At 42.4% G+C, this 27,063-nt stretch overlaps 2 protein-coding genes across 2 annotated transcripts; both read right to left on the bottom strand.

The window, feature by feature from the left end:
- Positions 1–175: 175 nt before the first annotated feature.
- LOC311019958 (protein transport protein Sec61 subunit alpha-like 1) lies at positions 176–6,471 on the bottom strand. Its single transcript, XM_084019629.1, has 12 exons — positions 6,385–6,471; positions 5,669–5,736; positions 5,489–5,554; positions 4,455–4,533; positions 4,240–4,371; positions 4,030–4,139; positions 3,527–3,680; positions 3,262–3,422; positions 2,946–3,143; positions 2,605–2,796; positions 2,436–2,512; positions 176–1,309 (listed from the first exon to the last, which is right to left on the bottom strand). Exons 1-12 carry the CDS (start codon positions 6,389–6,391, stop codon positions 1,123–1,125), a joined length of 1,431 nt encoding a protein of 476 aa, XP_083875755.1. The 5' UTR covers positions 6,392–6,471; the 3' UTR covers positions 176–1,122.
- Positions 6,472–14,579: 8,108 nt separating this feature from the next.
- On the bottom strand, positions 14,580–19,815 carry LOC311019982 (inositol hexakisphosphate kinase 2-like). Its single transcript, XM_084019673.1, has 5 exons — positions 19,224–19,815; positions 16,976–17,207; positions 16,703–16,866; positions 16,396–16,571; positions 14,580–16,297 (listed from the first exon to the last, which is right to left on the bottom strand). Exons 1-5 carry the CDS (start codon positions 19,435–19,437, stop codon positions 15,686–15,688), a joined length of 1,398 nt encoding a protein of 465 aa, XP_083875799.1. The 5' UTR covers positions 19,438–19,815; the 3' UTR covers positions 14,580–15,685.
- Between the last annotated feature and the right edge of the window lie 7,248 nt (positions 19,816–27,063).

Consider the following 27,063-nt stretch of genomic DNA (forward strand, 5'->3'; position numbering starts at 1 on the left):
TCAACAACTATAATGTGATAACTGATGTGATTAATCTTACTTTTTTAAAATAAATTACATTAGTCAATATAAAATATCTTCAAATTAGATAATTATTAACAAATATAATAAATTATTTTTTTTTATAGCTGCTTCAAAATTCATCTTAGAGACAAGTAAAACAGCCAAAACAGTATTTTTCCACAAAAAGGTTTTATTGAGAATGTTTGTTCTGAAATGCATTTATTTTTTACATATTCCAAAGGCTGTATTTTACATTTGAGACAAATTCAAAGTTATTCAATGCATGGCCTATGTACAGAAAATCATATTTTTTTTTTCAGGTGTGGAAAAGCGATTAACGCAAGTATGCTGAAAGCACACAATTATAAAACAAACAAAGAAAATCTTAGAAAGTGGGAGACGAAAATGGATGTGACAGTTGAGTTAATACTGCAGCTCCCTGGGAATGCCATACATTAAAACAGCAATAGTTGGACTACAATGTGTTTCACATCCTCTTCTTACAAGATCCTGCTCTTTAACAGCTATTACAACAGGTTACAAATCAGAAAGAATAGACAGCACTTGACTTAGCGTTCATCAGTTCAGCTTTTGTTCCACACCATAACATAACTGGCAGGTTGACAGAAAAATAAAATAAAGGTGAAAGTAAAAGTATAAACTAAGAGAACACCAAGCATTACATTGAGTGCATTTCTGCACACAGCAGGCAGTTGACCTCCAACATCAATGTCGAGTATGCCTGCATACTGAAGCGCTCTCTATTGTCAGTCTGAAAAAAAGGACCGAACTCCTGCAGGACTTCAACTCATACCCAAAGGAAGCCTTTTACGAAGACTTTTAAATCAATTATGGGGAGCTATAATCTTGAGTCTGTTAGAAAATCTGATGAGGTACAGCTGAAATTCCGGTCTTGTGTTACTTTGGAAGATACGAAGTGGGAGCAACGAGTAGCCCCACCACCTCGCAAGGTCCCATTTCAGCTGAGATTCCTGAAGAGTCCTCAGTCATCCTGAAAGTGGAGCGCTGATGGTGCAGGAGCTTCTCAGAGATGTAAAATGAATGCAAAGTTTGTGATCGTAATAAAAGTTGGTAGAAGGTGGGAGGATGTTGGCTTTTCTAGAAGAGCAGGGCTCCCATGCTGCCTACTTCACTTTGTTCTTTCACAAAGATCTCAAAGTACTGATAGATGATAGTGACAGCCAGCAGGATACCGGTGCCAGAGCCAATGGCTCCAAGAAAATCAGCCATGACTGACAAACCACCGATACACAGTCCACCAAAGGCAGCGGCAGTAGGGATGTACCTAGAACAAAAAGATTAAGGGATATTTATACACAGAATTTCACCTTCCAGAGTATCAACAGGAATGCTAAAAAAGCAAGAACAGTCAATGTAATGGAATAGTTCAACATTTAGAGAAATAAAACTATCACTTTCTTGCCAAGAGTTAGATGAGGGCATTGACACCACTCTTAATTCTGTTGAATTAGTTTGGAAGAAATGAATGAGGAGGATTTCCAAATTCTCAAAGTCTTCCTTTAAGGGTTGCATATTGTACATGCACAGCCAAGTTTCCAGACAACCAAGGAAAACTTCAGCAATTAGAATGGTAGTCACATTATTGAACTGTTGCCCCACTTTTAATTACAAGATTGATATTTTTGCTGTGTGAACAAGGTGACTGTCTTTGTTTAGGCGGAATAGCATTTTCCAAGGACGAAGATAAAACAGTGTGGTGACACAAAATGCAAAAACAAAGGGACTCAATCTGTCTCAAAGATCAAAATATGTACATAGGCATGAGCATGGAAGTTCACTGTTGACCTGGGGACGTGTAAGAGTGTGTGTAACAAAATCATCTTAACACACGTGCCGCTAAACATTATATTCTCATCTGACAAAAACAGTTTGATTTGAATGGTCAAAGTATGAAAAGCACAGGTTACTAATTACTACGTTGCATTCAAGTATGAACAATGGCAGTTAAATGGAGTTAAACTTTAACTTAAAAAAAAACTCAAAAGCTTTAAGCTTCAAGTTAAGTCTCAGTTGTTATTTTGTTATTAGTATTATGCTTAAACGTGCTGTACATGAAAAAAGCAACATGGTCTGGATTTGAGAGGCTGAATTTCTTTACACATACCTCACACTTCGTAATGCACAATACCGATCTCTTTCCTGACACAGCCAGAATTTAGTTTGACAAACATCTTACAATGTGTATAAAAAAATGATGTTAAGAGTGTCACACTGCTGAAGTGGTTACACGTGACAATACAGGAAGGCAAAGGTGATGCTTGGACTGTAAAATGGGGAGTTTTTGCTTGAATTATTGATGAGGGCTTATAACTATTCTAAATGAAAATGTGTTCAGTGTATGGTTTTGCTGATGAGATATGCAAATGAAAAAAAAGGTTTTTGGATTTTACCTGTTCAGTTCATGGACCATTGAGGTTTCTCTGTGTCCCCTCATCACCATCTGCTGCTCCTTCAGCTGTTTTGCCACCTGGATGAACATTAAGAACACAGCTTTAAAACACACTCTGTCCCCCCATAGACCCCCCCAACACCACCTGCCTGATAGTGGTTACAACTTACATCCTTGGCAGAGGAGCCCGAGACTTCAATCCAAGTCTTGGAGAAAAAGGCACATGATCCGAGCATGAAGAAAATGTAGATGACTGCATGGACTGGGTCATCAAGAACAGAGCCAAACGACTCAGGGGGAGAGAGGAAGTAACAGAGTCCACCTACAGGGTAGGCCCGGGCTGGACCACCTGACGTTGCATCCTACAAACATGAGTAAAGAATACCAGCTTTAATAAGGGCAAATGTTGAAGCAGCTGGGGTTAAGAAAAACAAACGAGCATAACAGACACTAATTCTTAGAATAAAGCTCAACAAACTGAACGGAAAGGTGTGATTAAATGTATACTTACAGACCAAGTGCCAAGCAGGTTAACTAGGAAGTTGCCACTGAAGCGTGTGGAAAGCATCTGGGAGATAACATACAAGTTGGAGACCAAGGCAGACTGGAGGATGATGGGTATGTTGGAGGTGTAGAAGAGTTTGATGGGGTAGGTGTTGTATTGGCCACGGTAGCGAGCCGACTTGATGGGCAGATCAACCCTGAAGCCCTGTGAGAAGAAGGCGAAGGTGTGAACAAATGATTTATTTACATTGCCTACATTAAAGGTGTCAGTAAGCAATTCATTTTTTTTTATTTTGAGAAAAGTTTGATGTTAAGAAACTGACCTGAAAGTATATCACTACAGCAAACACAAATACTGTTGCAATGAGGTTCATGAGGTTGGGCAGGTTCTGTCTGTAGAAGGCCTCTCTCAAAGCACGCACTTTGTCTGAACGCGTGGCCAGCAGATGGAAAAGTGCAATGATTGCTCCCTCAAACTCTGTACCTGAAAACAGAAAAAGTCAAGAGTATGAGATTGGCCTGCGGAGTGCAGAGGATGAATTTAGTAATCAAAATCACACATTGATTGAGCACTTTGTGGTTTCTTACCTCTTCCGGTATTCACAGTCGTGGGGCTGAAGGCCTTCCACACGATTGTCTCACAGATGTTCGTGGCAATGAACAGTGAGATCCCAGAACCGAGACCGTAGCCCTTTTGGAGCAACTCATCTAGCAGCAGCACAATAAGCCCAGCAACAAACAGCTGTGGAAGAGCACAACAGATACAGTCAGCTGAAAAGCAATTCATTGACATTTCTTTGGAGTCTTAGTCATCTAATTGTAACCAATTAAGAATGACTAATTGAACCGTACGACATTTCTGTGAGATACTCTGAAATTAATTTGATGCATCTCTTGCACTTCAGAAAGATGACGCTCTTAAATGGAAGGATAATTACTTTTGTGACATGCAGACACAGTCTGCATTTTTTTCTATATTATATATACATTTTTTAAGATGATAATATTTTCATTTTACGTTCACAGTTTTGATGACAGAGTATATCTTTTTTTTGTCACAAGTAGACAGTTGGTTATAACCAATTTCTCACCTGAATGATGATGAGCAGACATATTCCTGCACCCATTTCAGAGGGATCTCCATACATGCCAGTCATCACATATACGATGGCCTGGCCGATGGTAATGATCATTCCAAATACTGAAAAACACCAACAAGGTCAGGACATGGAGATCTCTGCGCATACCTATACATTCTAACCATATGTTCACCAATCACCACCTGATGAGAGTTTTCTTACATTTCTGAGCTCCGTTGAAGAGGGCTCTGTCCTTTGGTGTGTCTCCAACCTCAATGATCTTAGCTCCAGCAAGCAGCTGCATGATCAAACCAGAGGTGACAATCGGCGAGATACCCAGCTCCATCAGGGTACCTGGAGGGAGATATTCAAATTAGGATATAGCAGCAGGAGGGCAGACACACGTGTAATCGTTCAGTTATTTGCGTGAAACATACCTCTGTTTGAGGCCAGAATGACTCTCATCCAGTAGAATGGATCTGCAGAGTCTGAAGACATGATGCCAAAGAGGGGGATCTATAGGGAAATAATGTGAGAATTTTTTCAGTTATTGAGGAGCTTAATTGCTTCTATGAACTCGCAAGTGTTGAAAATACTGATAATACAAGTCCAACACTAACCCTTCATTCACAGTTGGGATAGTTTGACAAGTGTCACTCATATTCCTAATTAGGCAACATACTCACAGAGCACAGTGCTAATTTCACTTCAAATACGCAGTGATTTTTAAACTAATCAAATCAGCAGAAACTGAATCAATTAAAATGTATACCGATTTAAGATGACCCTTTTAAAGGTTCTATTTTTAACACCCACACCATTAATATAGTAGCAAACAACTATTAGCTATGTAAAGATATATTGGAGGAATTTTTACCTGAGCAGAGAATTATAAATGATATAAATCCAGCTTCTCTGTGCTCTGTTTACAGAGGCTGGCTGAGCGTGCATGTGCTAGTTCTCAGCTGAAACTCTGTCCTGCACTCAGCTGTTACAGTTGATAATGCTGTCACGACTGTGGCCTCTGTCACGGCAGCCTAGCACCAATTGGCCAGCCCTCCCTCAGGTAAACACGATTAGGCCCGTCAGCACTCTTGCCGTTGTTTGCATTATCAGAGAGGCAATAGATATGCTATTTGCATTTAATTTAAAATGTCAAAGCCACAGTCACACTCTCTTGCTGCAGGGCTATGATGAGTTGTGATTTGCAGTTCCCACTGTTCTCAATTCCACCAAAATGTGGTTCTTTGACACCAAAAGTAAAAAAAAAAAAATGTATTCACTTTATTAACAATATTTTTGTACTCAGACCTTTGATGAAGGTCATTCAAAACTCTAAAACTAAATTCAAATTCAACTAAATAAAGTCAATTGAAAGTGACTTTCACTTGAACAGATTTGATCTTTAAAAAAAAAAATGGATTTGCACTTTCACTTAGATTAGCTGGCAGAAATGAATAGTGACACTTACCTGGCAACAAACCAGGAAGATGAAGAGAGTGATGGCAGTCCATAATACCTTCTCTCTGAACTGGATCTGTTGAACAATCACATTATGAGAAGAATTACAACAAAATGCTAAAGCAACGCCAATGTGTAGTTTTTTTTTATTGCCAAATGCAAATGTTGTAATGCGCATAAAGCAGCATACCTTTCTTTCAGGTTTTTGTATCTCTGGCAGTACTGCACAGAATGGCTTTATCACCTCCAAGAATTTGACTGAAAACAAGAAAACAACAGTATTTATTTGACTTAACTGCGAATAAGAGCTCGTCACCAGTGGGACGTGGCAGTGAATGGTGGGCGGACACGAGACGCACTTGGATTCAAATGAACTCAAACCAAACCAATTGAATGTAAAACAAGGTGTTTTGTATCACGGTGTTTCTAGCTATGTTCCCGGACCTACACATCATTGCTGCCCGTTTCGTATGAGCTTCAGACGGCTGATTCGGGAACAGCAAGCGGAAGATAACATTGGTTGTGTTATGCGTCGTCATCACTAGACTGTCAATGTCTTTGAATGAGTGGCTAACACGTTAGCGTGGATGGTGTTTCCTGCATATAAGAAACACCGCGACGTTTAGGAAATCTGACTAAAAGCGAGGAATCCAGCTTACAAAAATACTGCCCAACACTTTGATTGAATCCACGGAGAATTTCCAATCCTAAAAGTCTCACAGTGGTACAATAGCAACCAGCGTTAGCTAGCTAGCATCGTAAGCTAGCACGCTATCAGTGGCACGGCTAATACAGGGAAGTTAGCTAACTAAGTTGTATAAAACTGTTTAAAACTGTATTCGTGGTGTCGCTACACCGACTTCAGACATCAGCCTCGTACAACTCGTGTGTTAATGTCATACTCACTGCCCATGATGTCCCTCGCTGTCCTCCTACGTGCTCCTTCACCGTGTCAACCTGACCAGACTCTCCCGACCGACTGAGCCACCGGCGGAGGAGGAGGAGGAGGAGAAACTTTAGAGACACGTCACCACTACAGACACGACGCACAGCGATTTAAAGAACCAGCCTCTATCATTACACTGAGAAACATGCAGACATGGTACTCTTTAGAGCATGCAACTACATTTTACTTATATTATTATAATTATAATAATATTAATTTTTAATTATTATTATTATGAGCAGTTTTACGTTTGACTTTTACTTTAAATGCAGCATTTATATGGCTATGCCTTTTTTTTTTTTTTTTTTTTTACACAATACCTACTACCTAGTTGCTTCCAGCAATTTTGCAGACGTTTGCTGCCAATATTTCAATGTTTCCACATAGTAACCATCCCTTTAAGAAGCTGCACGTTTGGCAAATCTACAATGACCAGTAGATATTTACTATTCAGCTATTTCCCCCTGCATGAACAAATGCATGTGTCCACCAGAGAGCAGCAGTGGCATGACTATTATCTATGATGACGTGGTTCAAAAAATGCAGGCTGTTGAAGACAGTTTGAGTCAGACAATAAATAAGCCTGCAATTTTTAAAGATTATTACAGTAATGCCCAATAATTGTAAGAGTTGCAGGCAACACCATCAACTTGGAGCCAAAGAAGCATCACAGCCAGCAGTATGGTAAATTCATCGCAAAAAAAGTATAAAGAATAATCATAGAAACAGCTTCATGCCCAACAGACAAATCAGCCTCAACTTTCTTTCTTTCTTTCTTTCTTTCTTTCTTTCTTTCTGTCGTTCTTTCTTTCTTTCTTTCGTTCTTTGGAGAATACAGTAAACAATGACATAGTATCAGTCAACGGGACATTGTAAAAACTTGCCAAAGCATTTCTCACATAGTTGAAAGAGGATGACGACAGTGTAGCAGAGAAAGAGTGTAGTCTTTCAGAGCACTCCTTGATAACAGAGTGCTCACAGTGTCGGGGCAGAAAAGATAAGCGAGAGGATCTTCCAACAGAATAAAGCCTTTTTCAAGGCCTTGTCTGTTAACAGAGAGGCTCTTCATGCGGTTCTTTCACCCTGGGGTGTATTCCAGAAAGCAGGTTTACCAAACTCTGAACCTAACCCTGAACTCGGACTTGACCAACACTGAAATGGGAAACTCTCTGGAATGCACCCCCAGGACACAGGTGTGCTAAGATCAAGTCATCCTCATCAGGAAACTCACTGATGCCTATTGGTGGAAGAAGTATTCAGAATCTTCACTTAACAATTCCACAATATAAAAAATCAGCAACTTTTACTAATATTTATTATGTTTATTTGTTTATTTATATGCTTATTTGGGATTCATATTGCTGCTGCAGTGATGTGTATGTTGCATTCTACTGCTGATTTAAGGTGGTTTTAATGATAAGTACTTCATCAACTGTTAGATAGATACCTATATCAATAAATACAGTAATATAATTTATTTATACTTGGGAGAAAGTAGGCAACTCATGTCGCAGTAGCAGTACTCACACTATGAATTATGCAAAGATCCTTTGGGCTAACATTGGGCGAAGGCAGGGTAAACCCTGGACAAGTCCCTAAATGAGACCAACACAGTTAAATATATATATTAATAATATATATCTTTGAATACTGGTATATATATATATATATTAAATGTGTATTCACTCTTGCTGAGAGATAAATGAGAATATAGATATCACTCTGTCATAGATGTAAATATCACCAGCAACTGCTTAATCCAGCACAACGACAAGGAGGACAAGGCAAAGCAACTGGTCTGGCTCTGCTGGCAACCAGTGCTCAATGGTCTGTTACATAACCTCCTTTAAAATGTCCAAACGGAGGTTGTAGCTGCTAGCTCCAGCTACTGAACACACACACACACGTGGTATCAATCTTCCATTTAACTCTCAGGGAGAATGTCAATAGGCAACATTTCAAACTATTCCTTTAAAATATTTAAAGATCGTTTTTGTATCTTTTTTTTTTAAAGCTCAAAATTGTACTTAAAAAAACATAATGTATTTCTGTCACTCTCAGAACTTTAATGTTGACAGTATCTAATGGTGAGATGCGGTATCATTCGCGTAAACAGTGGATATTGAACTGAATTGACTTGCAGTTACAGTATTTAATGGTGTAAATAAATAGACGCACCATATTTTTCATCAATCTCTTCATTCTTAATAAATGCATACTGACAGCCACATTTGTATTTATCTCACACTGTCACACTTTCTATAAATGACTTCCCTTTGTGTGCACATGAATGTAAAACTATACTTGGCAGCGACTATGTATGCTACTCCCTGGCATACAGAAGAAATATGGAATTCCTTTATCTGTTATGATTGTTCCTTTACTCCCCTGCCTTTGTGTCTCACATTCATCTCATTCTTTGTTTTGTCCCAGAGCGTTCCCTCTCCTCTGATGCAAGACACCAGTGTTTCACCCTCTTGCTCTGTACAATTAACACTCTACATCAACCAGGCCACTCTCAGTCCCACACGTGTGTGTGTGAATGTTTTTTTTTTACTGCACATATGTAAAGCAGATTATCACATTAGTATAGATTAATAGGAGGGAGGATCCTGAAGTAGGGAGGTTTATAAAAACAGAGGTCGGGGGTCGGGGGCTCTGGGACGGCTACAATGTGTGATGTGATGTTTAGAGTTACAGGACAATACTATGTCCTCTGCCACTTCCCTGGATTGTTCATGCGGTTCTTGGAGGGGAGTGGATACACCAGCACAAGCGTTGGAGTAAAGAGTCACAAGATCAGCATGGGACCAAGCTGAGTGAGTCACTCCCTGCTCAGCTGTTTCATCCCGCTTCTCCTGTTGTCTGTCTGCTGGAATTCTGGGAAAACTGAATCTTGTTGAGACCACTTCACTTCTACATCTGCATCTCTCTCTCTCTCTCTCTCTCTCTCTCTCTCTCTCTCTCTCTCTCTCTCTCTCTCTCTTCTTCTAAAGCCTTTAATGACTGGTTTTCATTAAACAGTGGATTATTTGCGTTCACTGGTGGCTCACTACGATCTGATGTCTGAGAAGCATTCGTCGCTGGGATTCAGCAGGTCGCCTCTGGGGTAAACAGCTGCTCTGATCACTTGGCGTCCCACAGCTGTAACTCCACCACAACATTCATACAGTGTATCTGCTCTACAAGAGGTCAGGGGTTACGGTTGGTTTTAAGTGGTGGATTTAATTGTGGTCCAGCAGACATAAGAACATTGTGTCCTCAACCTCATGCCCTAGGAAACGTAAGCATCTACAGATCAGAGACCCCTGACTCCTCCCCGCAGATATCTTCTCACACGGATTTAGAGGGTGAAGAACAACTCGGCTCCACCCATCCATCGTCTACAGCTTATCCTGTATTCAGGGTTGCGGGGGGGGCTGGAGCCGATCCCAGCTGTCATTGGGCGAAGGCAGGGCTCACCCTGGACAGGACACCAGTCTATCACAGGGCCAACATGTAGAGACAAACAACCATTCACACTCACATTCACATTCACATTCCCTACGGGCAATTTAGAGTCATCAATTAACCTCAGCTCAGCTCTTCAGCTTGAGTATTAACCATACTGTATAGTTGTGTCACAGTTGTGGCCAAAAAAGTCTACAACCGTACTACTGGTTCTGTGAGGCTGTATTTAGGCTTCAAGCTAAATGCTAACAGAATGTCAACGTGACAATGTTTGCATTTGTAGCAGGTAAAATGTTTACCGTGTTTACAGTCTTTGTTTAGCATGTTAGCATGCTAACATTTGCTAATTAGCACACAAGGCAAAGACTCATGGAACTGTTAAATGAGGTCACTGGATTTTTATTCAAATTAAATGATTTGCAAAGTTTCTAAAATGATGAAATGTTATTTGTTGATGATAATGTTAATGCTTAGAATATGAGATAGCTAAATCTTGGCTATTGCGAAGTAAATACAGTTTAAAGACAACCAACAGAAGAAATCTCTACCTGAACAGAACAGAATATTACTGAAGCATGTCTCGAAACAATTCAACGCACAATGAAGACCTTCTTTGTCGAAGAGCAAGACAATTCCTGTAAAAGAAATCCCTTCAAGAGAAATAAACAGGCCAACATAACATGAAACCATTGTCAGCGTTCACTGCTATAACCTTTATTATAACGATTAAAAGGTATCTGGCTACAGAAGACTTCTCATTGAAACATTCTACCCCTCCTCCATACTCATTATAATCCACTCTGCACTGCAATTACTTCATGGAAAGAGTCTGGTGTCACGGCATGTATGAAGTGGAACGTGCGTGTGAGGAGCTATGGTTTCAATAGCAGAGAACCAAAACAATCCCAATGACAGGAGAATGAGGTGTAAGGGACAAGTCACAACACGACCCTGCAAGAGTTTAACGTCCTATGTAGTCATCAAACTTAATCCAGATTAAAACAGACTACGCAGCGTACACTCATTGCGTCCTCCGCCTCTCTTGTGCTGTCTATTTTAAGCACACATACTGGGAGAATGAGTGTGCGTGTGCTGTCATGTGGGTACAGATATCTTTCCACATCTTGCTGGCTGGTTTGAGGGGCGGAGAAAGGGCTCATGTGTTCTACAAGGTACAATTAATTCCTTGACGTCTTTTCATGGTTAAGATTGCACGAGGGAAAGATGGGACTTTTTAATGTGAATAATAATTGGGGCAGATGGGAGAACGCTCCGGTCACAAAGACTGAATGACTTAAGTGGCACCTGCATTTCACTCTATCAGACCTGCGCTGGCCCCTACAATGAGGGGTTGTTGGACATTTCCCTGGCAGGATTTGTGTCCGCCTGTCACTGTATTCATCAAGCTTCTGTATAAATATGCAACATATTCTATTGACACTGTTCAACAGACTCTTGTGGTGGTATATATACCCTTCAGGGGCAGCTGCTGAGGGCCTGACACAACCCCTAATGGCACCTGTTGAGAAATGAGACAAAACATTCTGACACCAATGATGTAATGTAATCCCAGCTCTGCTTCGGTCCTTTTCAAAAGTCCTGTTGTGTCCGTATGTATAGTGTGTACATAACAGTCAGTCATTCAGGACTCGTCGGGATAAGCGAGACTCACTGTTGTTGTGCTGCAATGAGTAAATGTAATGATCGATGGATCAGGTCGATAGAATCATAAATTCTCCGTCTGATCAACTGTCATTTTATTTTTCTGCTTGGTGGCTGTGCGTTGTTATCTGATCGCTCTGTTGACCAGAGTCCAAGGAACGTTGCATAATAATCTTTGAACATGTTGTGCTGGGTCCTTATCAGCATATATATGAATACTTACACATATTCTTTTCCAGTTATTGACGACACAAAAGTACATTCTACCCATCAAACTTTCTCCAAACGTATGATCGGTGGTAGTGCAATGCTATACCATTTTTTTTTTACCATTCTTCATATAAAATATGAAATATATATATATATATATTCAAACATGTTTTTCACATCCTGTTTCACTGCTTTGTTTGCCAGTAGTGACTTCTCTTTAGTAGCACGAGATCATGTCTACAGCACGAGGCGTTTTACTGTAAAGCCATCCAGCCGAGAAGCTCAGGTTGCCAGAATGGAGATAGGAAATCAAATAAACTGTGATGATTGTCATTGTTCAGACACACCACCATGTTTCACGACAGGCCTCAATTATGCAAAAGCATACATACAAACAGCTGCACATATGCAACCATGTCTTATTTGTGCGGTAGCATGGGAGTAAGGGTAATCACAGCAGCTCTTATATCAATCCACATTTATCTGCATGCTATTGGGGTCAATCAGGTTGTACTATTGTTTTTTCATCGAAAATCTACTACTATTTTAATCCAATAAAATCCAGTTTGATTTATAAGTGCAACGCTGTATTAACTGATGCTTTTTTGTGAGATTTCTAAATGAATGCAGTGAAAACACAAGAGTACATTTTTATTACTCTTACACAGCATCAGCTTAAATACGGTTCTCTGCCAGGTGCCATTTATTCAGGTCATGTAAATATTTTTTTGGATGAGCAACGAGGCCAAGCCACTCCTGCCTTCTGTGCTGCAGAAATGCTAAAAATACCGGTGCTGTTGCCATGGAAATGTATCACTGTAACAAAAGTCAGTTCAGTCACCAAGGCAACTGTCTGTCCCACTCCAACTCACCCACATACATATTACACAGACACAACACAGTCAAATGAGCCCACTCATCAAACAACAACAAAAAAAGACAAAAAAAATAGCAAATCAAGAACAGAACTGCCTCAATACACCGGGGACAGAATGCTGTCTTCTTGCCTAAATCAGCTATATATTTGGGCTTCGTCAATACAACTGTATGAGCAAGCTGGAGTCTGTGCCATATGAGAGAAAAGCATATTTAGCCGTTTCGATGCAGGCGGGGAAGGTTTGATTATTATTAGATCTAAAAAGAGGAAATGATAATCCTTCTAATCACGTGCCTCATGCTATCATCTCGCCAGATTGTGTTCACTGCCCCAAACCCCCGCACATCCCAAACAGAGACTGGGTGAAAGCATCACGCATACAGTGTCAAAAGAAGAAACCTGTGCAGCCATAACTGGATTTGATAGCTTAATCCGTTCAAGCACAAAACCAGATAGGATCCACCCACGTCAAGGCGTTTGGTAATGCATTTTTGTTTATTTATTTTGTTGGGGTGGGGGCGGGGCATGAATAATCCAGGGAGTATTGTGCACAAAGCATGGATGTGGGTCACCTGAACGCTTTGTCAGTCTATACCATTCTAAGTGAACTGTGGATCTGATGCCGATGTGTGGTAGGAGTGCTGCGTGATGCTCCTGAGGGCTAGATTGTTTGCTCTGCAGCATCAGTCAGACGGACCAGTATGTCCTGTTTGCTAACAAATAAGTATCATTGCACATATAGTGATTATTTATATACACCACCCATTTCGTACGTCATGCAATTGGCCAGGGTTTAAAGCAGGTATCCGCCCCTCTACCAACGTCTCCACCTCGCCTTTAGAAATGTCACAAGTAACCTCACCCTTCATGTAAAGCAGGTGTGTCGTGCTGCTGCACAGCAATACAGCTTCCAAGACATACTTTCCACACAGCCAGTATTTGTGATATCTTACCCTACATAGCTACGGGGGTTTTCCATCCTTAGGATGCATACACCAAGTGAAATAACAAACAAGAATGTTCATCTGGTTGTTTCTCTGTTGGTGCACGTGGCTGCTGGCTAACAGCTCATAATGCTTCCTTCTTAGCATTACAGCTCAAAAGGAAGTATTCCATGTTTGAAGTGTATAATCTGAGCCCTAGTGCAGATCAGTCACCGACGTCGCCGCCGCAACCAGGCTCAACTAAACTGCTTAATAATGAACATTGTAGCCGTGATGACGCACGCAATGTGAGGTTTTGCGATCATTGTATTTGTTGTCAGCTGTTTAAGCAAACAAAGGAAAAACCCTGAGTAAGGAAAACCTGTGAAAACTGGCAGACGGATCCTGTGGATGGACATTGTCTAAATTATGTAAATTACAAAATACAAAAAAACTAACAGCATGGGGTCCTAATAGATTGGCTACTAGTCACATTGTAGCTCCTTGTTATTGCATTGAAACTCTGTGTTCAGTAATGTTACAGCCAATGACCCTCAAGAGTAGCATTACCTAAGAACCAAATGGTTTATTGAGGTTAGTGGAGAAATGTTCAACCACAGCTGCGTCAAATGTTACTGACACAAGACTCACATCCGTCAACCTCCAACATCAACACCATGTCAGGAAAGCACAGTGGTTTTGTCTCCCTCTTCATTGTGGTGCTGGATCTCCAGATTCCATGTTACGACAGAGAAAAATATATTTTCTGGTGTAAAAAGAAGCATATCCCCATAAAGTGAACTTTCTTCTGCAACAGGCTGAACTGAAGATGATTCATAGTTGGCCTGAACATGATTTGTTCACTCAACCTTTTAAAACAGCAGAAAACCTGGTTAGAGATCAGATACTTGGTCCACGGTTTCAATCGGTCTGGGAGTTTTAAGTTATTGTGTGGTAGATACGGTTAGTCAATAAGGTCTCCTTTGTTGTTAGATATGCAAAGTGAGTAAATGAACACACTGGAAACAGTAGCTTTTATCACAAATGAATGCCTTTATTTTTCAAGACACCGTTAACACACATGTATACAAGAGACATATCGGCTCTTGCAATAATAAAATAAATTTGAAAGTCGGTATCAGAACAAATAGAGTGGTAATATGGAATGTAGCTGTTTCCATTTTTTTTTATACAATCCTTTCAAATAAATAGTCTCTATATAGTCTTTGTAGCTAGTGTTTTAATCAATATATTCTTTTGTTTAGTCAAAGGTTCAGGAATGAAGAGGAGAAAATCAGACAAAAACAAAGACAGTGACAAAACAAGGATATTACCCTTTTCAAAAAAGTTTTGTTTCTAGGCAAAAAAAGTACAAGGAAGAAAAACTGTTGAAAAAAGGCAAATCCCTTCTTCTAGACCTAAATAATCTTGTTCTTCCACCAAAAAGTGTAAAACCGAGTGCGTGTGAACACACAAACTATGTTTGTTGCGAGGGTCTTAAGAGACACCAACATAAACACAAAATGTCCTTCTCAGAAGCTTATGTTTTCAATTGCTACAAGGGTACTGACCTAGCCAGCCAAGGTCAGCCTGTACAGTCAACTTCCCCACTCATATGTGCTGTGATATGGGGGACCAGCAGGCCGGACGTCATCCAGAAAAGACACGTCATATCACAGGTAAAGCACCACGTCAGGCTCCAAGAACGTTGAGCTTCCATTATCTCTGCTTCGCTCGGTCTCTCTCAGAGAGAACTTACCAATAAAGAAACTCGTCTGTACCAGAGGAGGAGAGGGGCAGGGAGGGTCCTACGATGCTACAGGAGTCCCTGTGTTTGTGCAGAGACTGCTGTCACATACAACATTTCTCCTACATGTAGAACAAAGAAAAGAGCAGTCCTAGGAAGAGAAAAGTGCAAGTAAGGGCACAGGCAGCCCTTTCCTCTGCCACGTGAGGGAGAGAGCGGAAACGACCACGCGGCTTCTCTCCTGACCCCGAGGTGCCTGAGGCTCCCTCGAAGCAGAGGAAGTCAGACCCCCAGGTCGGCGTAAAGGCGATGCACCTTGGAGTAGCAGGGTTTTTAGCTCAATGAGCTCTTCCCATACTTAAAATGTTGACCATGTTGACTCCAGTCCGGCCTCAGTCAGTACTGTGATCCTCCAGCTGGGAGATGATGGTGATCAAGTTCTGTAGGCCAAATATGAAACCACTGTCCTGGCCTTCATGCACCACGCTGTCCTCTCCATAGTGCCGACAGGTCGTGTGAGCAAAGTCAATCATGCGCACGTCTACTGCGGGGCTGCTGGCTTCTCCGGGGCCGTGGGAGGAGCGACCGCTGCCGCTGTTGCTGCTCCCTCCGGCTACACTACCACCTGCTGAAGAGGAGCGAGGGAAACCAAAGGCCCCTTCCTCTTCCTCCTCTTCATCTTCCTCCTCCTCTTCTTCTTCATCAGATGGCTCGTCCTCATCACCCTCTTCCCCACCACGGTGTCTAGGTCTACTTCGAGTCCGGGGAGGGTCTCCGTCGTAGATGATGAGCAGGGAACTGGAGTAGAAGCGGTAGGACTCGCAGGCCTCCAGGGCAGCCTGCATCTCCCGGAGTCTGCGCAGCACTGGAGACAGCAGCTCCCTCCGTAGGCGACGGCCGTTGTGGAAGAACTGGTAGAGTGCCTCTTTGAAACCTGCGAGGGTCAGCTTACGACCGTGGTACTTATTCATGAACATCAGCTGGCCCGAGTCTGACTGGTACACCTGTAGGTCAGATAGAAACGTGAGCACTACAGCTCCACATGTAACCAATACAGAAATAATCTGTAATGCAAAGGAGTTGTGTTGTAAATCCACCGTACCTGCATGCCACAAAGTCGCACGCCAATGGAGGCAGATGTGCTCTGTTGACACTTGCGGATCTGATTGGCTTTCTTCTCCTCTGACGCGTCGTCCCCATGTTGGCGAGTTCCCATCTTCAAGTCCAGGACACACGGTACTGTGTAGCGCCATGTCAGATTCTCCAACAGAATAAATTCTGATAATGCGGTCAAGGATAAAACAATAACACCAGACCCATAAACTAACATAGTGTGTACGTGCCTATCTACTTCACACAGAGATGCCCAGACTCATTCGGGAACAGCTGTTCAGTCATAAAAAGGATACTGTATTGGTTGCGGTGCTTTGCATTCTCCTTCATCCTTTGCAAGTGTTGCTGGTGACATTTAAGACTCCAGGGGTTGTGTTTGATCTGCGGCACGACATTTCCTTTTTCCAGGCTAAAGTAGAGAACCTCTGCCTGCTGCTGCTGCATTTCATCCCGATTGTAACTGCAAAAGAGACGAGGCAGAAAACATGTCAGCTTTACTGTTACAGAATTTATTTGTAAAGTCGTGCCTTTTATGAAAGCATTTAGGTGCTATGGGCACGCATCCTCACCTCATGAGCTTGTCTTCTTTACGGCTGTGTCGAGCTCTGTCTTTGCTGTATTTGTCATTCTCCAGAAGCAACGAGGACTGCTTCTTATTGCTCAACTTCAGCATCTTGTTCTTGGGCTCACAGTCTGCCGAGGGGTCTTTGTTTTCTAGGTCCCCCGATTCGCTGTGTAGGGGGTAAGCGATGAGGCAGAGGTTCCCTTCATCGTCCCCTTCAAAACTGACTGACACGACACCTGAGAGCGGGAGAGAAGGAGCACCAGTGAGTGGTTATATTATGGTAATTATTTATGATATTGGGTACCCTATTAGGTTCATATATATTAGGTATCATATATCCAATTACAGGGAAAATGCCGTTCACATTCAAAAATGTCCACAAAAGATATTCACAGGTTCACGCAGCACGTTCACAAGATCATAGATGTGACAAATGGATGGACGTGGATAATGGGACATTATCAAACAAATGTTCAAATGAAGAGCAACTTATCACATTATTCAGTAAGCAAGAGACAAAATACCACACAAGGCCAAAAAGTGTGAGCAGCACATTTATTAAGCAACTGCTAAACATCATCACGAACACACAGAATCACTCTTTATACAGAGATTCAAGCAGTCTGCAATGACATGAGAAAATGGGGTTGTTTTCTATTTCCACATACAACAACACACATCAAACATCTCAAAGGGTAGCTTAACAGCATTACAGATACTTAGTACTACACCACGATTCACTGACAATCAGTCTGTCTAAAACCAAACAACAACATTCAAAGATGTATCAACCAAACTCAAAATCGGACCAGAGAGAGACCACCAGGGCTGAATCGTTAGAAGCCTCTTAATGATCAAAGTACCAGTCTACCTTAATGCCAATGCAAATTTATAACATGATGATCCAGGCACCCCAGTAGACTCACCATTCCTGGTTAAAGTCCCTAAAAGGGTCTGTGTGTCTACATGTGGAGTGGGGGAGGTGTCACACTGAGAATAAACATCACAGCTGCAGTGGCCGATTCAGATGAACCACGCACGCACGCACGCACACACGAAGGAAGTGACTGAAATCAGTCAATCAAGACAGACAGTGGCAGACATATGGACGCAGCATCCGAGTCAATACACAATACACTTTGCATCCAACCACACATTTAAAGAGAATCATTCCAGTCTCTTTCACACAGTGGACAGTGGTCAGATTGGTACTCTGTATCCCTAAAAACAGCCACTGAATAACAGAGAATACATTGTCATTTAACATGAGAAAAAACAGACATGTGTTTGCATGTTAAGTAGCAGGCCTGATGACCCAGCCTCCACGTTTCTCCCGCAGCCCAAGGCCTGGCTGATGTCATACGCACTGACATCATCATCATCCTGCACAAGGCCCTGCCTAAGTCTGTCCTTATGGACCGTGCTGTTCTCTCAGTGCTGCACTGTCATCACACCACCTCAGCTAGTGTGGGAATGCATGAGTCACACTGACTTTATTCACAAGGAGGGCTCATAAATTAGTAATAAAGGTGTATCAATTAAAATTTTTATAGCTTAACTGGCCATAATAGAATAGCGGGGCTTTAACATAGTTCAACATCATTATCAATGGGTATTGTTTTATTAGGTTCAAAAGTTCTGGGTATATAATCTGCCCTTCATATCGGTATCGTCTTTATTACAGTTAATGTTTCAATCATATTACTGATATCTCAAGGTGTACCCTAACTGGACCACATGTCCCTGAAATGTCCTTATCTCTAAAAGGTAACGCAAACCATGATGTACATGTGAATTACTCCACTGGTGATCAGATCCATTTATTTTTTTTATCCCGAAGGAACTCGATCTCATTCTGAAACCGAATCCATCTTAAAAGCCAGCCACGGCACGTGGAGGTTTCTCTGGCTTCTCGTCGTCGGGCCCTCAGGCTGGAGTCTACTTGAACCCCCCCTCCCTCCAGCTGAACACGAGAGTCACATTCAGATTACTGGCTGCGCTGTCTGCCAAAAGCTCCAACGCGAGACTACCATAACTCCTATCGTGCAGCCATTGAAAACGGGAATGTATATCTATAAATATCACAATTACAGGTCGCAGTGTGTTGTTGTGTACGTCGTGTCCTTTGAGATCTTGCAACAACCGATTACAACAACACCCAAAGCAAAATAATATAATTACGATACGACTAGACCGCGTCACATTTTTACAGTACACAGCACGCGGATTCAGATCGGGGATGAGGGTCTTACCTTTATACTGAGGGGTGAACTTCCTCATCTCTGGGGGGAGGCTCTTGTAGAATTGGTGCTCCCGGGGGATGAGGGGCTTGCATATGGTCTGTTCCCCAAACCGTAGCACGCAGGAGTGGCCTCCCACCTGGTGCACGAATGGTTCAAGCATCACCCCTTTAACGGGATAAGGAGTCCCGTCCGCCTGCATGAGGGCTTCTAGAGCGGGACTCATCCTCACTCCGCATCGGACGGCTGAGCTGTGGGGACCCACGTCGCTCGGGAGGCAAGAGGCTCGGCCGCTCGTTTGGCTCCCTATCCTCGAGCTCTTTTCTGTCGGCTCGCGCGGGGGCGCTAACGGTCGCCTGCACGAGCACAGCAGTGGCAAAAAACAAAGGGCTGGACAGGAAGGACGGAGGCAACGACAAAATCCCTTATTTCCTCAATGTTTCCCCTTACGAAGGACACATTTTCACCTCCGTCGGCTAGGTTAGATGATCTCCGTGTTTGTACGTGAGGTAAAACGCTACGTAAAACTGCTTTACAGCTGCTTAAAACGTTTTAAAGCGACGTGCGTCTCCGTCGTCATCGCCGCCTGGCTGTTACCGAAATTAAGGGGCAGATCAGATCCTCGAGCGAGAAAAACAGCAGAAGCAGCCAGCAAACCCCGCCTCTCCTCGCAACTGGCCAATCACAGAGCCGTAGCTGTCGCTGGGAGGAGACAAGGCACCTCGGAGAGGATCAAGCAGATCGAGCAAACAAAGAGGAAGGAGAGAAAACAGGGGGGAGGGGAGAACAGGAAAATTACTCGACACAAAAACAAAAACACTGAGGGCATTTTTTTTAAAATATGCTTGTAAGTTACATTGCTCTGGTCACCCCGGAGACAGGCTGCAGGTTGCATTGTTAAGTTTCATGTTATTCTCGAAACATAAAATACCAGAAAATCACGGAAGCAACCTGCAGCAGGCAGAGGAATCGAAACTGCACGGAAACCATTCATCTTAAAAAAAAAAAAATACAATTCCGACTTTCGTTTCCATGTACCACCATACATGGCAAACATGAAGGGTGTGTTTGGGTGAGCAATGTCAAGTAAATTTAAATGCTACATGTTGAGATTTTAAACAAAAAATATAAGTAATATATACCGGTAAATATCACCAGTTTCTCCTGTGCAAGCTAAATTGAAAGCTGCAGAAAAATAGAATGCCTACGGCTTGTGTAGCCTACTGTCTCTTTCCCTGACCTTCATACACCATACATTTGAGATGACATAACACATAAAATAGCTTTTCTAGGCTCTAGGAAAGCTTGACAAATAATACATCTTCATACAAATATTCCTTACAGTTTAAGGTGTCCTTTCAACAGTTTAACAGACTTTTGTTGTACAATGGTGGTGTGTGGGGACATTGTATTTTGGCCCACAGGGGATATCTGTGTTGCAGTACCGCAGTTGGCCACTTGTTAAAAATTGGCTGCAGCGCTGACTCTCCATGCTGTATTCAGCTCTCTTTACATTCATAGTTTGAAAATTCTAGATGCCAAGAGACAACACAATTTATTCTACTTTGCAGCAAAAAACCTAAAGCCTACAACAAAGCTTTCAAGAATTACTACGACCTGAACGATTGAGGACATTCACAGATCCCCTTTAAGACACTTGCAAGACACTGATTACAATACTGGATTGAAAGTGGTCTCAAAACATGAACCACAGTTTGTATTATTATTTGTTTTAGGTATAATAGAATGTGAGAATTAAAAAATCCCTGGGTGGAGGCTGTGCGTAATTTCTTCAGAAATACTGGGTCAAGTAAAGCTTTAGATGTCCAGGCCAAACTGGAAATGTCTTTGAGTGGCAGTCGACCTAATGACTCTGATTGGTGTGACAGACCAGACAAAGCTTGCGCTGGTACAGTAGGCAAGTTCAGGTCACTCAATGCTTACAGCCTAATCATGCACTAATCTCTGATGTTCCAGTTCTGCACTGGGATTACAAATGGGAAGAAAGGATCCGAGACCCAGGCAGAGAGGGGATTAAATGATCAGCACTTGAACAGGGCACCCAGTCTTCCCTTCCCAGTGGTCTCACAGGTAGGAACTCCGGTGGTCCAGTGTGAAATGTGGAAAAGAAATAAAAGAAAGAAAGAGAAGCGAGAGATGTTCTGATCCCAGGATCAACAGGACAATACAAACAATGACTCTACAAATCCCACTAAGATTCTATACAGTATGAAGGCTAGAAGAAAGCATCTGTTCATGTGTATGAGTTGCCGACTTTCTAGCCTGGTCACCATGGCCTCCCTGATGCGTCAGTGTTATGTCAGCTTAGCAAGGCTTCCCCCTCTCATGGGTCGGTGCCCCAGGACAATAGATCCAGGCTGCGCCACAGGGCCCTCAATCCAGCAATGAAACAGGGCAGTGATGCAACGTCCAACGACCTCCTCCTTCCACATTGTATAAAGCATGGCCTTTTACAAACACAGGAGTCATTGTAAACTCCACCCACCAGAGATGCAGCAGAAGTCTCTGGAAACCCAGTGTTGCACAAATGCATCAGCACATACAGAAATGAAAAGGTGAACCCCATTCTCGTTCATGCCTCATAAAGATCGACACAGTAAAGTCAAATTATTGATCCTGTCTTATCTGACCGATCAAATACTGCCAACAAAACTCTGGATGGTATATGGTTGATACACCTTTATGATCAAGGTCATACAACATTGGAAAGGTGAGGTGGAATCATCACAGAGGAATCCATAATTAACTCACCAAATCAAGCCCGTTCTTATTCTGTATTTATTTGGTGTTAGATACATTTTCATTAGTAGAAGACAGTAGAGAGAGTGTCCCATCTGGCTCTGCCATTTTTTTTTTACCCATGAGCGTTGTGATTACTCTAGTCTGTCACTGGCCAATGGATTGTTCTAAATATTGTATGGTCACACAAATGGATGGCTGGCCATTTGCCGAGCCCCATAGAGGAGGGACGGTGCTCTGCTCTTTGAAGGCCAAACGAACCAGTAAGTCTTAATCAGTGAAATCTTTTCTCAAATGAAAAAAGCATTTAACTACCAAGACGAAAACACAAACAACACCCAAAAAGTGTGTACATCGCTACACCTCTATCCTGATTGACTAGTTGTGGTAGAAACTCTACAATAACAAGGGAGCCACACCCTAAGATGACTTTAAACTAGCTATTGAACATAAAGTCATAGGAACATGTTTACTGTGGTTATACATTAAGTCAGAAGTAGAGCAATTTTTCTTGACTTCTATACAACCAGACTTTGTTTTGTATCCAGTGGAGTCGCCTGTGCTGGCCATTAGAAAGCATGCAAGTCTGAAGAAATTCTGAATTGGCTTTACGTTTCAGAGTTGGCAGACTTTTAATGATAAGACTGTTGAAAAGCAAGTACAGTACAGCCAAAATCAGGGGGTAAAAGTTGTGCTGTGAAGAACGCCTTGAAATTCCTGTGTGGGGGAAAATCACAACAGTGTTATTCGACCAACTTGACATCCCACTTTTCAGTGCATCTGTAAGCCCTCCCCCCCTCACTCCCAGACACGTGAGGAAGTGAAACATGGGTGAGTATGAGAGCTTGCCTCCGAAAGGGGATGGGCCTATATGCTCCCTCATTTCAGCTGCAACAGTCTGCTTTAGCAATGCGTGAGTTGAAGGTGATGAGTGTTATGACACTCGTGACACTCGACTATGCAATGTCAAGGCTTTGTTTACTTGCAGTCCCCCACCAACATCCACGTTCATAATGCCATTACCTCCGCCCGTCCCGGAAGAAAGGGATGATCTGGTCACAAGACACGACTGCTGGATGATAAAAATATAATCAAAACACCCGTTTGTCATCTGGTGTAAATCTGTTTATCAATCATACCCAGAAAACAAACTGTTTTCACGTCCAATTTCACTTCTTTTCTCCTTCTTTCCGCACAAATGATACTTAATTCTGCAAATAAGTATTCATAATAATGCATGTTTGTTGTTGACATTGGAACGTAAGGCTTAGCATTAAACCCTCGTGCAGCCAAGAGTCAGAAAACCTGATGTGCACAAAATGCTAGTTGTGTGAAAACCGCCCACATGCATGCATGTCTAGTAATGTGCACGTGAGTTTCACAGTTGTAGCCTAGGTGGTCTTGGAGAGCCCCTGAGCAATCTCACAACTTAACTTCAGATTCCTGTGCTACACTGACACATTCCTCATGTGCACATGCCTGTTGGTCAGGCGGCGGGAGAAATAGAAATGCGTTATGTAACCACGGCTAAACAGCAAGCAGCTCTGTAAATTCAAAATTGACACTTGAAAATGCAAACGGAGGAATCTACTCCACGTCCTGTGCATTTGAGTGAACATAACGTGAGCTGACGGCATTGTGCCAACATAAACTGAACTTTAGTGTATTGAGCAGGGGCAGGAGAGCCCCCCCGACAAGTGACAGAGATAAATGCGCGATGCCTTGACACCAGATGATTGCAGCCTCCTCAGGTTGTCGGAGATAATACGGTGCTATCGGCCCGACACTTCTAGCCTGTCCGTAAGCAACAAGCTCGACTTTGACCCACTTTGAAAGAAGCAGCTGATTGCTTCTCTTAAGTCTCCAGGGGGGGCGGGTCTCGTTCAAGGTGGGGCCTCAGAGGATATCTGTTTGTAAACATACATGTCACACTGTAATGTGAGGCACAGAGAATTCCTAAGGACAAATGTCTGGGTGTGTGTGCGCGCGTGTGTGTGGGCAAACAAATCGCAGGAAGTGACACCGTTTATGTTTCTGTCCATTGTGTGGGCTGTTGCTCACGTGCCCGTTGTGAAAATAATGAGACGTGTTTACATCCTCTGTGCAATGACCTGGTTTCTACACCCAGCAGATCAATGCTCAGCACTAGCCCATCACCATGGGAACAGTATCAGGAGGACGAGCGTGTGTGAACAGTAACTCGGCGTGAGAAAGAAAGTGTAAGACGAGAAAGAAGTGTAATGCTAGCTTTTAATATTCAACAAACGGTGTGATATGCCACCTGCTAATATGCCTCATATAGCACGTCTGCCTCCTGTTAAATATAGTCGCTGTGGCTCCTGTCTGGAGGTCTGTCATAGCTCTGCTGACACATTTCTACATACTCACCCTCTGCCAATTTAGCCTCCTCCTCCCCTAGCTTACCCTTGACTCCTGACCTCTGATCAATAGCTAAACAATGGGAAGCTGTGCATGGATACTGGACTCCCAGACTTCCCCTAGACCTGGCCGCAAAATTGGGTCAGATTCTATGTCCAGGATCTTGGTGGCCAGGTTCTTGTCGGCATGTAACCTTTGGGTACTTTAAGCTGCCGCAACAAGTCTGTTCCACGTGCCAGGCCTCAGACAGGCGGCCTCAGCCCTGCCCCCTTCCTGCCCCACATGCTGTCTTGGCCAACCTGTCGCATCTTTTTCCTGCCAAAGTCGAAGCATAGTCGGTGTCACTCTCAGACAAATGGACAAGAATTAATCGGCGTGTCCAATTACTGAGCATATCTACGGCTAGTGCGACCTTTTCACACATGTCACATATCTCATCCACTGCTGTGTCAACCCTTCGACATCCTGTAAATCTGCTCAGCAGCTTGCTTCACGCAATGTCCATCATAATAGGGTGATGTGGCCTTAAAATCATTCTGAAGTCATGTTTGAGTTCAGAATGGAAAAATCTTCTCGTCTGTATGGTTGATTCAAGATTTTACTACAAATAAATGCCAATACTTAGAAACCAGAAGGAGAAGAGGTTTGATTTTCTAATGGAATAAAACGCAGTTTTCAACTTCAACTTTTTATTGTCAATTGGCCTCCATGTACCACATACAAGAAAACCGTCCTACGGTGAGATAAAGTGCACAGACCTAACAGATAAGACAATACAATAACAATAACACTAAGGTAAACAATAAACAATAAAGTGCACAACATATTGTGCATTTACTAATACTAAAAATAATAAATAAAAAAGTTGTAGTAGTTGTAGTGCAAAAAGACAGTCGATAGCACTAGCAGCAAAAACAGTTCTGTATGCTATGTTGTAATTTGTATGATAATAATGGTAAAAGTGTAAAAAAAAGTCAGAAATAGCAGCATAGACTTTCTGTTATTATTATTTATCTGATGTCTATGTACTTTGTGTTTTAGAAATAGCAGTCAAACAATCAGTATGAAATTAAATGAAAGCATACGGGACATTTCAGGAAAGAAATTCTATTGCTTTACACAAATTGCTCTTCCTTTAGTCAAAACAAAGTTCCCCTCTCACCACAGCAATCCTTTTTCTTGTTCTAGCTGTCAACATTTCAACTATCTAGGAGCAGACATACACACGCACACACACGCGCACACACACGCGCACACACACACGCGCACACACACACGCACACACACACACACACACACACACACACACACACACACACACACACACACACACACACACACACACACACACACACACACACACACACACACACACACACACACACACTTCCCTTCATTGATATGCAAATGATCTAAATGGAATAGACATTCAGTTCCTGTGGTAACATGTTTAAAGTCAAGCAGTCACTTTACTTCAAAACCCAGTCGACACCGCCAAACCCAACGGGGCGAGCACAGATTGAATTCATAAAAACAAAACAAAACAAAACACAGCACAAACTAAATTTGGTTTTGTGGCACTGAAATAAGCACTCGATCAGTAAGCAAAGCAAGTCGTGTACTTTTGCCTGGAAAGCTCAGTGGGCGGAGACTGTTGAGAAAAACAAAACAAACTTCCTAACCTCATGGCCTACATCAATATGTTTTCCATCAGCGAGAAACATGAGCAGCTTTATCTACGGTATCTTCCCTGCGGCTTTCTAGCCTCACGATGAATGCAGTCTGTTTACTATGAAATGGAGGTTTTTCCACGTTAGAAGATAGTCAAAACTACACCATTTTAACCGTTAGCGTGTGGACAGGTTGTGCAGCTCTGCGTTTCTCCGTACAGCTCGCTGTACACTAATGAGTACCATATGACTCAAACATGCAGAGAATGATTTATGTGAACCATTCCCCCTGCTCTCCACGTGTTACACAGGACACACGTGGCACATAGGACTGCCAAGATCTAGAACCATAATATTTTGACTCACACACACACACACACACACACACACACACACACACACACACACACACACACACACACACACACACACACACACACACACACACACACACACACACACACACACACACACACACACACACACACACACACACACACACACACACTATTCAGACTGAACTCGAGACATGTGCATGCTGCTGAAGATTCAGCCCAAAAACAAACAAACATTGAGACATCCATTGAAGGACTTCCTTGAATCCTCATGGTTAAAGTGTTCAAACCAAGGAGCAAAAACTGGGTTTTAAAACAACATTTCAGAGACTTTTCCACTCTATATAGGACTAAATGCAGGGGGAAAGTGGGAGAAAAGTTGAGTCAGGGGTTTGGTTTTGCATCTTTTTGCACAAAGAGTGTATGATTTAGATTAATGTGTTGGAGATAAAGCGCTGGCTTTGTTTTTATTTCCTTTGTTCAGACGAGCACATAATCTGCTGCCGGCTGCTGAAATAAGCACCTTTGTAGGTACAAGGGTCAAGTCCGTGAATGTCCTCACTACAGCGAGTTCACCGTCAATTGTACAACGGTTTTCTTTTTCCAGGAAACGTGGAGTAAACATCATCTGTTAAAAGTCAGAAAGAAGCCTCCTCCTCCTCCTCCTCCCCCTCCTCCCTTGGCTGAACACAGAGTGTGTTTTTGTGT

The sequence above is a fragment of the Eutrigla gurnardus genome, assembly GCF_963514095.1.
Source record: "Eutrigla gurnardus genome assembly, chromosome: 2".
In the NCBI taxonomy this organism is placed as follows: domain Eukaryota; kingdom Metazoa; phylum Chordata; class Actinopteri; order Perciformes; family Triglidae; genus Eutrigla; species Eutrigla gurnardus.

Excerpts from the sequence above, each read along its gene's own strand:
- LOC311019958 (XM_084019629.1), bottom strand. Across the intron at positions 4,140-4,239 it reads CTTCAACGGAGCTCAGAAAT|TATTTGGAATGATCATTACC; the intron begins GTAAGAAAACTC and ends GGTGTTTTTCAG. Across the intron at positions 2,797-2,945 it reads ACCTGCTTGGCACTTGGTCT|GATGCAACGTCAGGTGGTCC; the intron begins GTAAGTATACAT and ends TCATGTTTGTAG.
- LOC311019982 (XM_084019673.1), bottom strand. The coding sequence starts at position 19,437 with ATGAGTCCCGCTCTAGAAGCCCTCATGCAGGCGGACGGGACTCCTTAT. Across the intron at positions 16,867-16,975 it reads AAAGAAGACAAGCTCATGAG|TTACAATCGGGATGAAATGC; the intron begins GTGAGGATGCGT and ends TCTCTTTTGCAG. Across the intron at positions 16,298-16,395 it reads TGCGACTTTGTGGCATGCAG|GTGTACCAGTCAGACTCGGG; the intron begins GTACGGTGGATT and ends TCTGACCTACAG.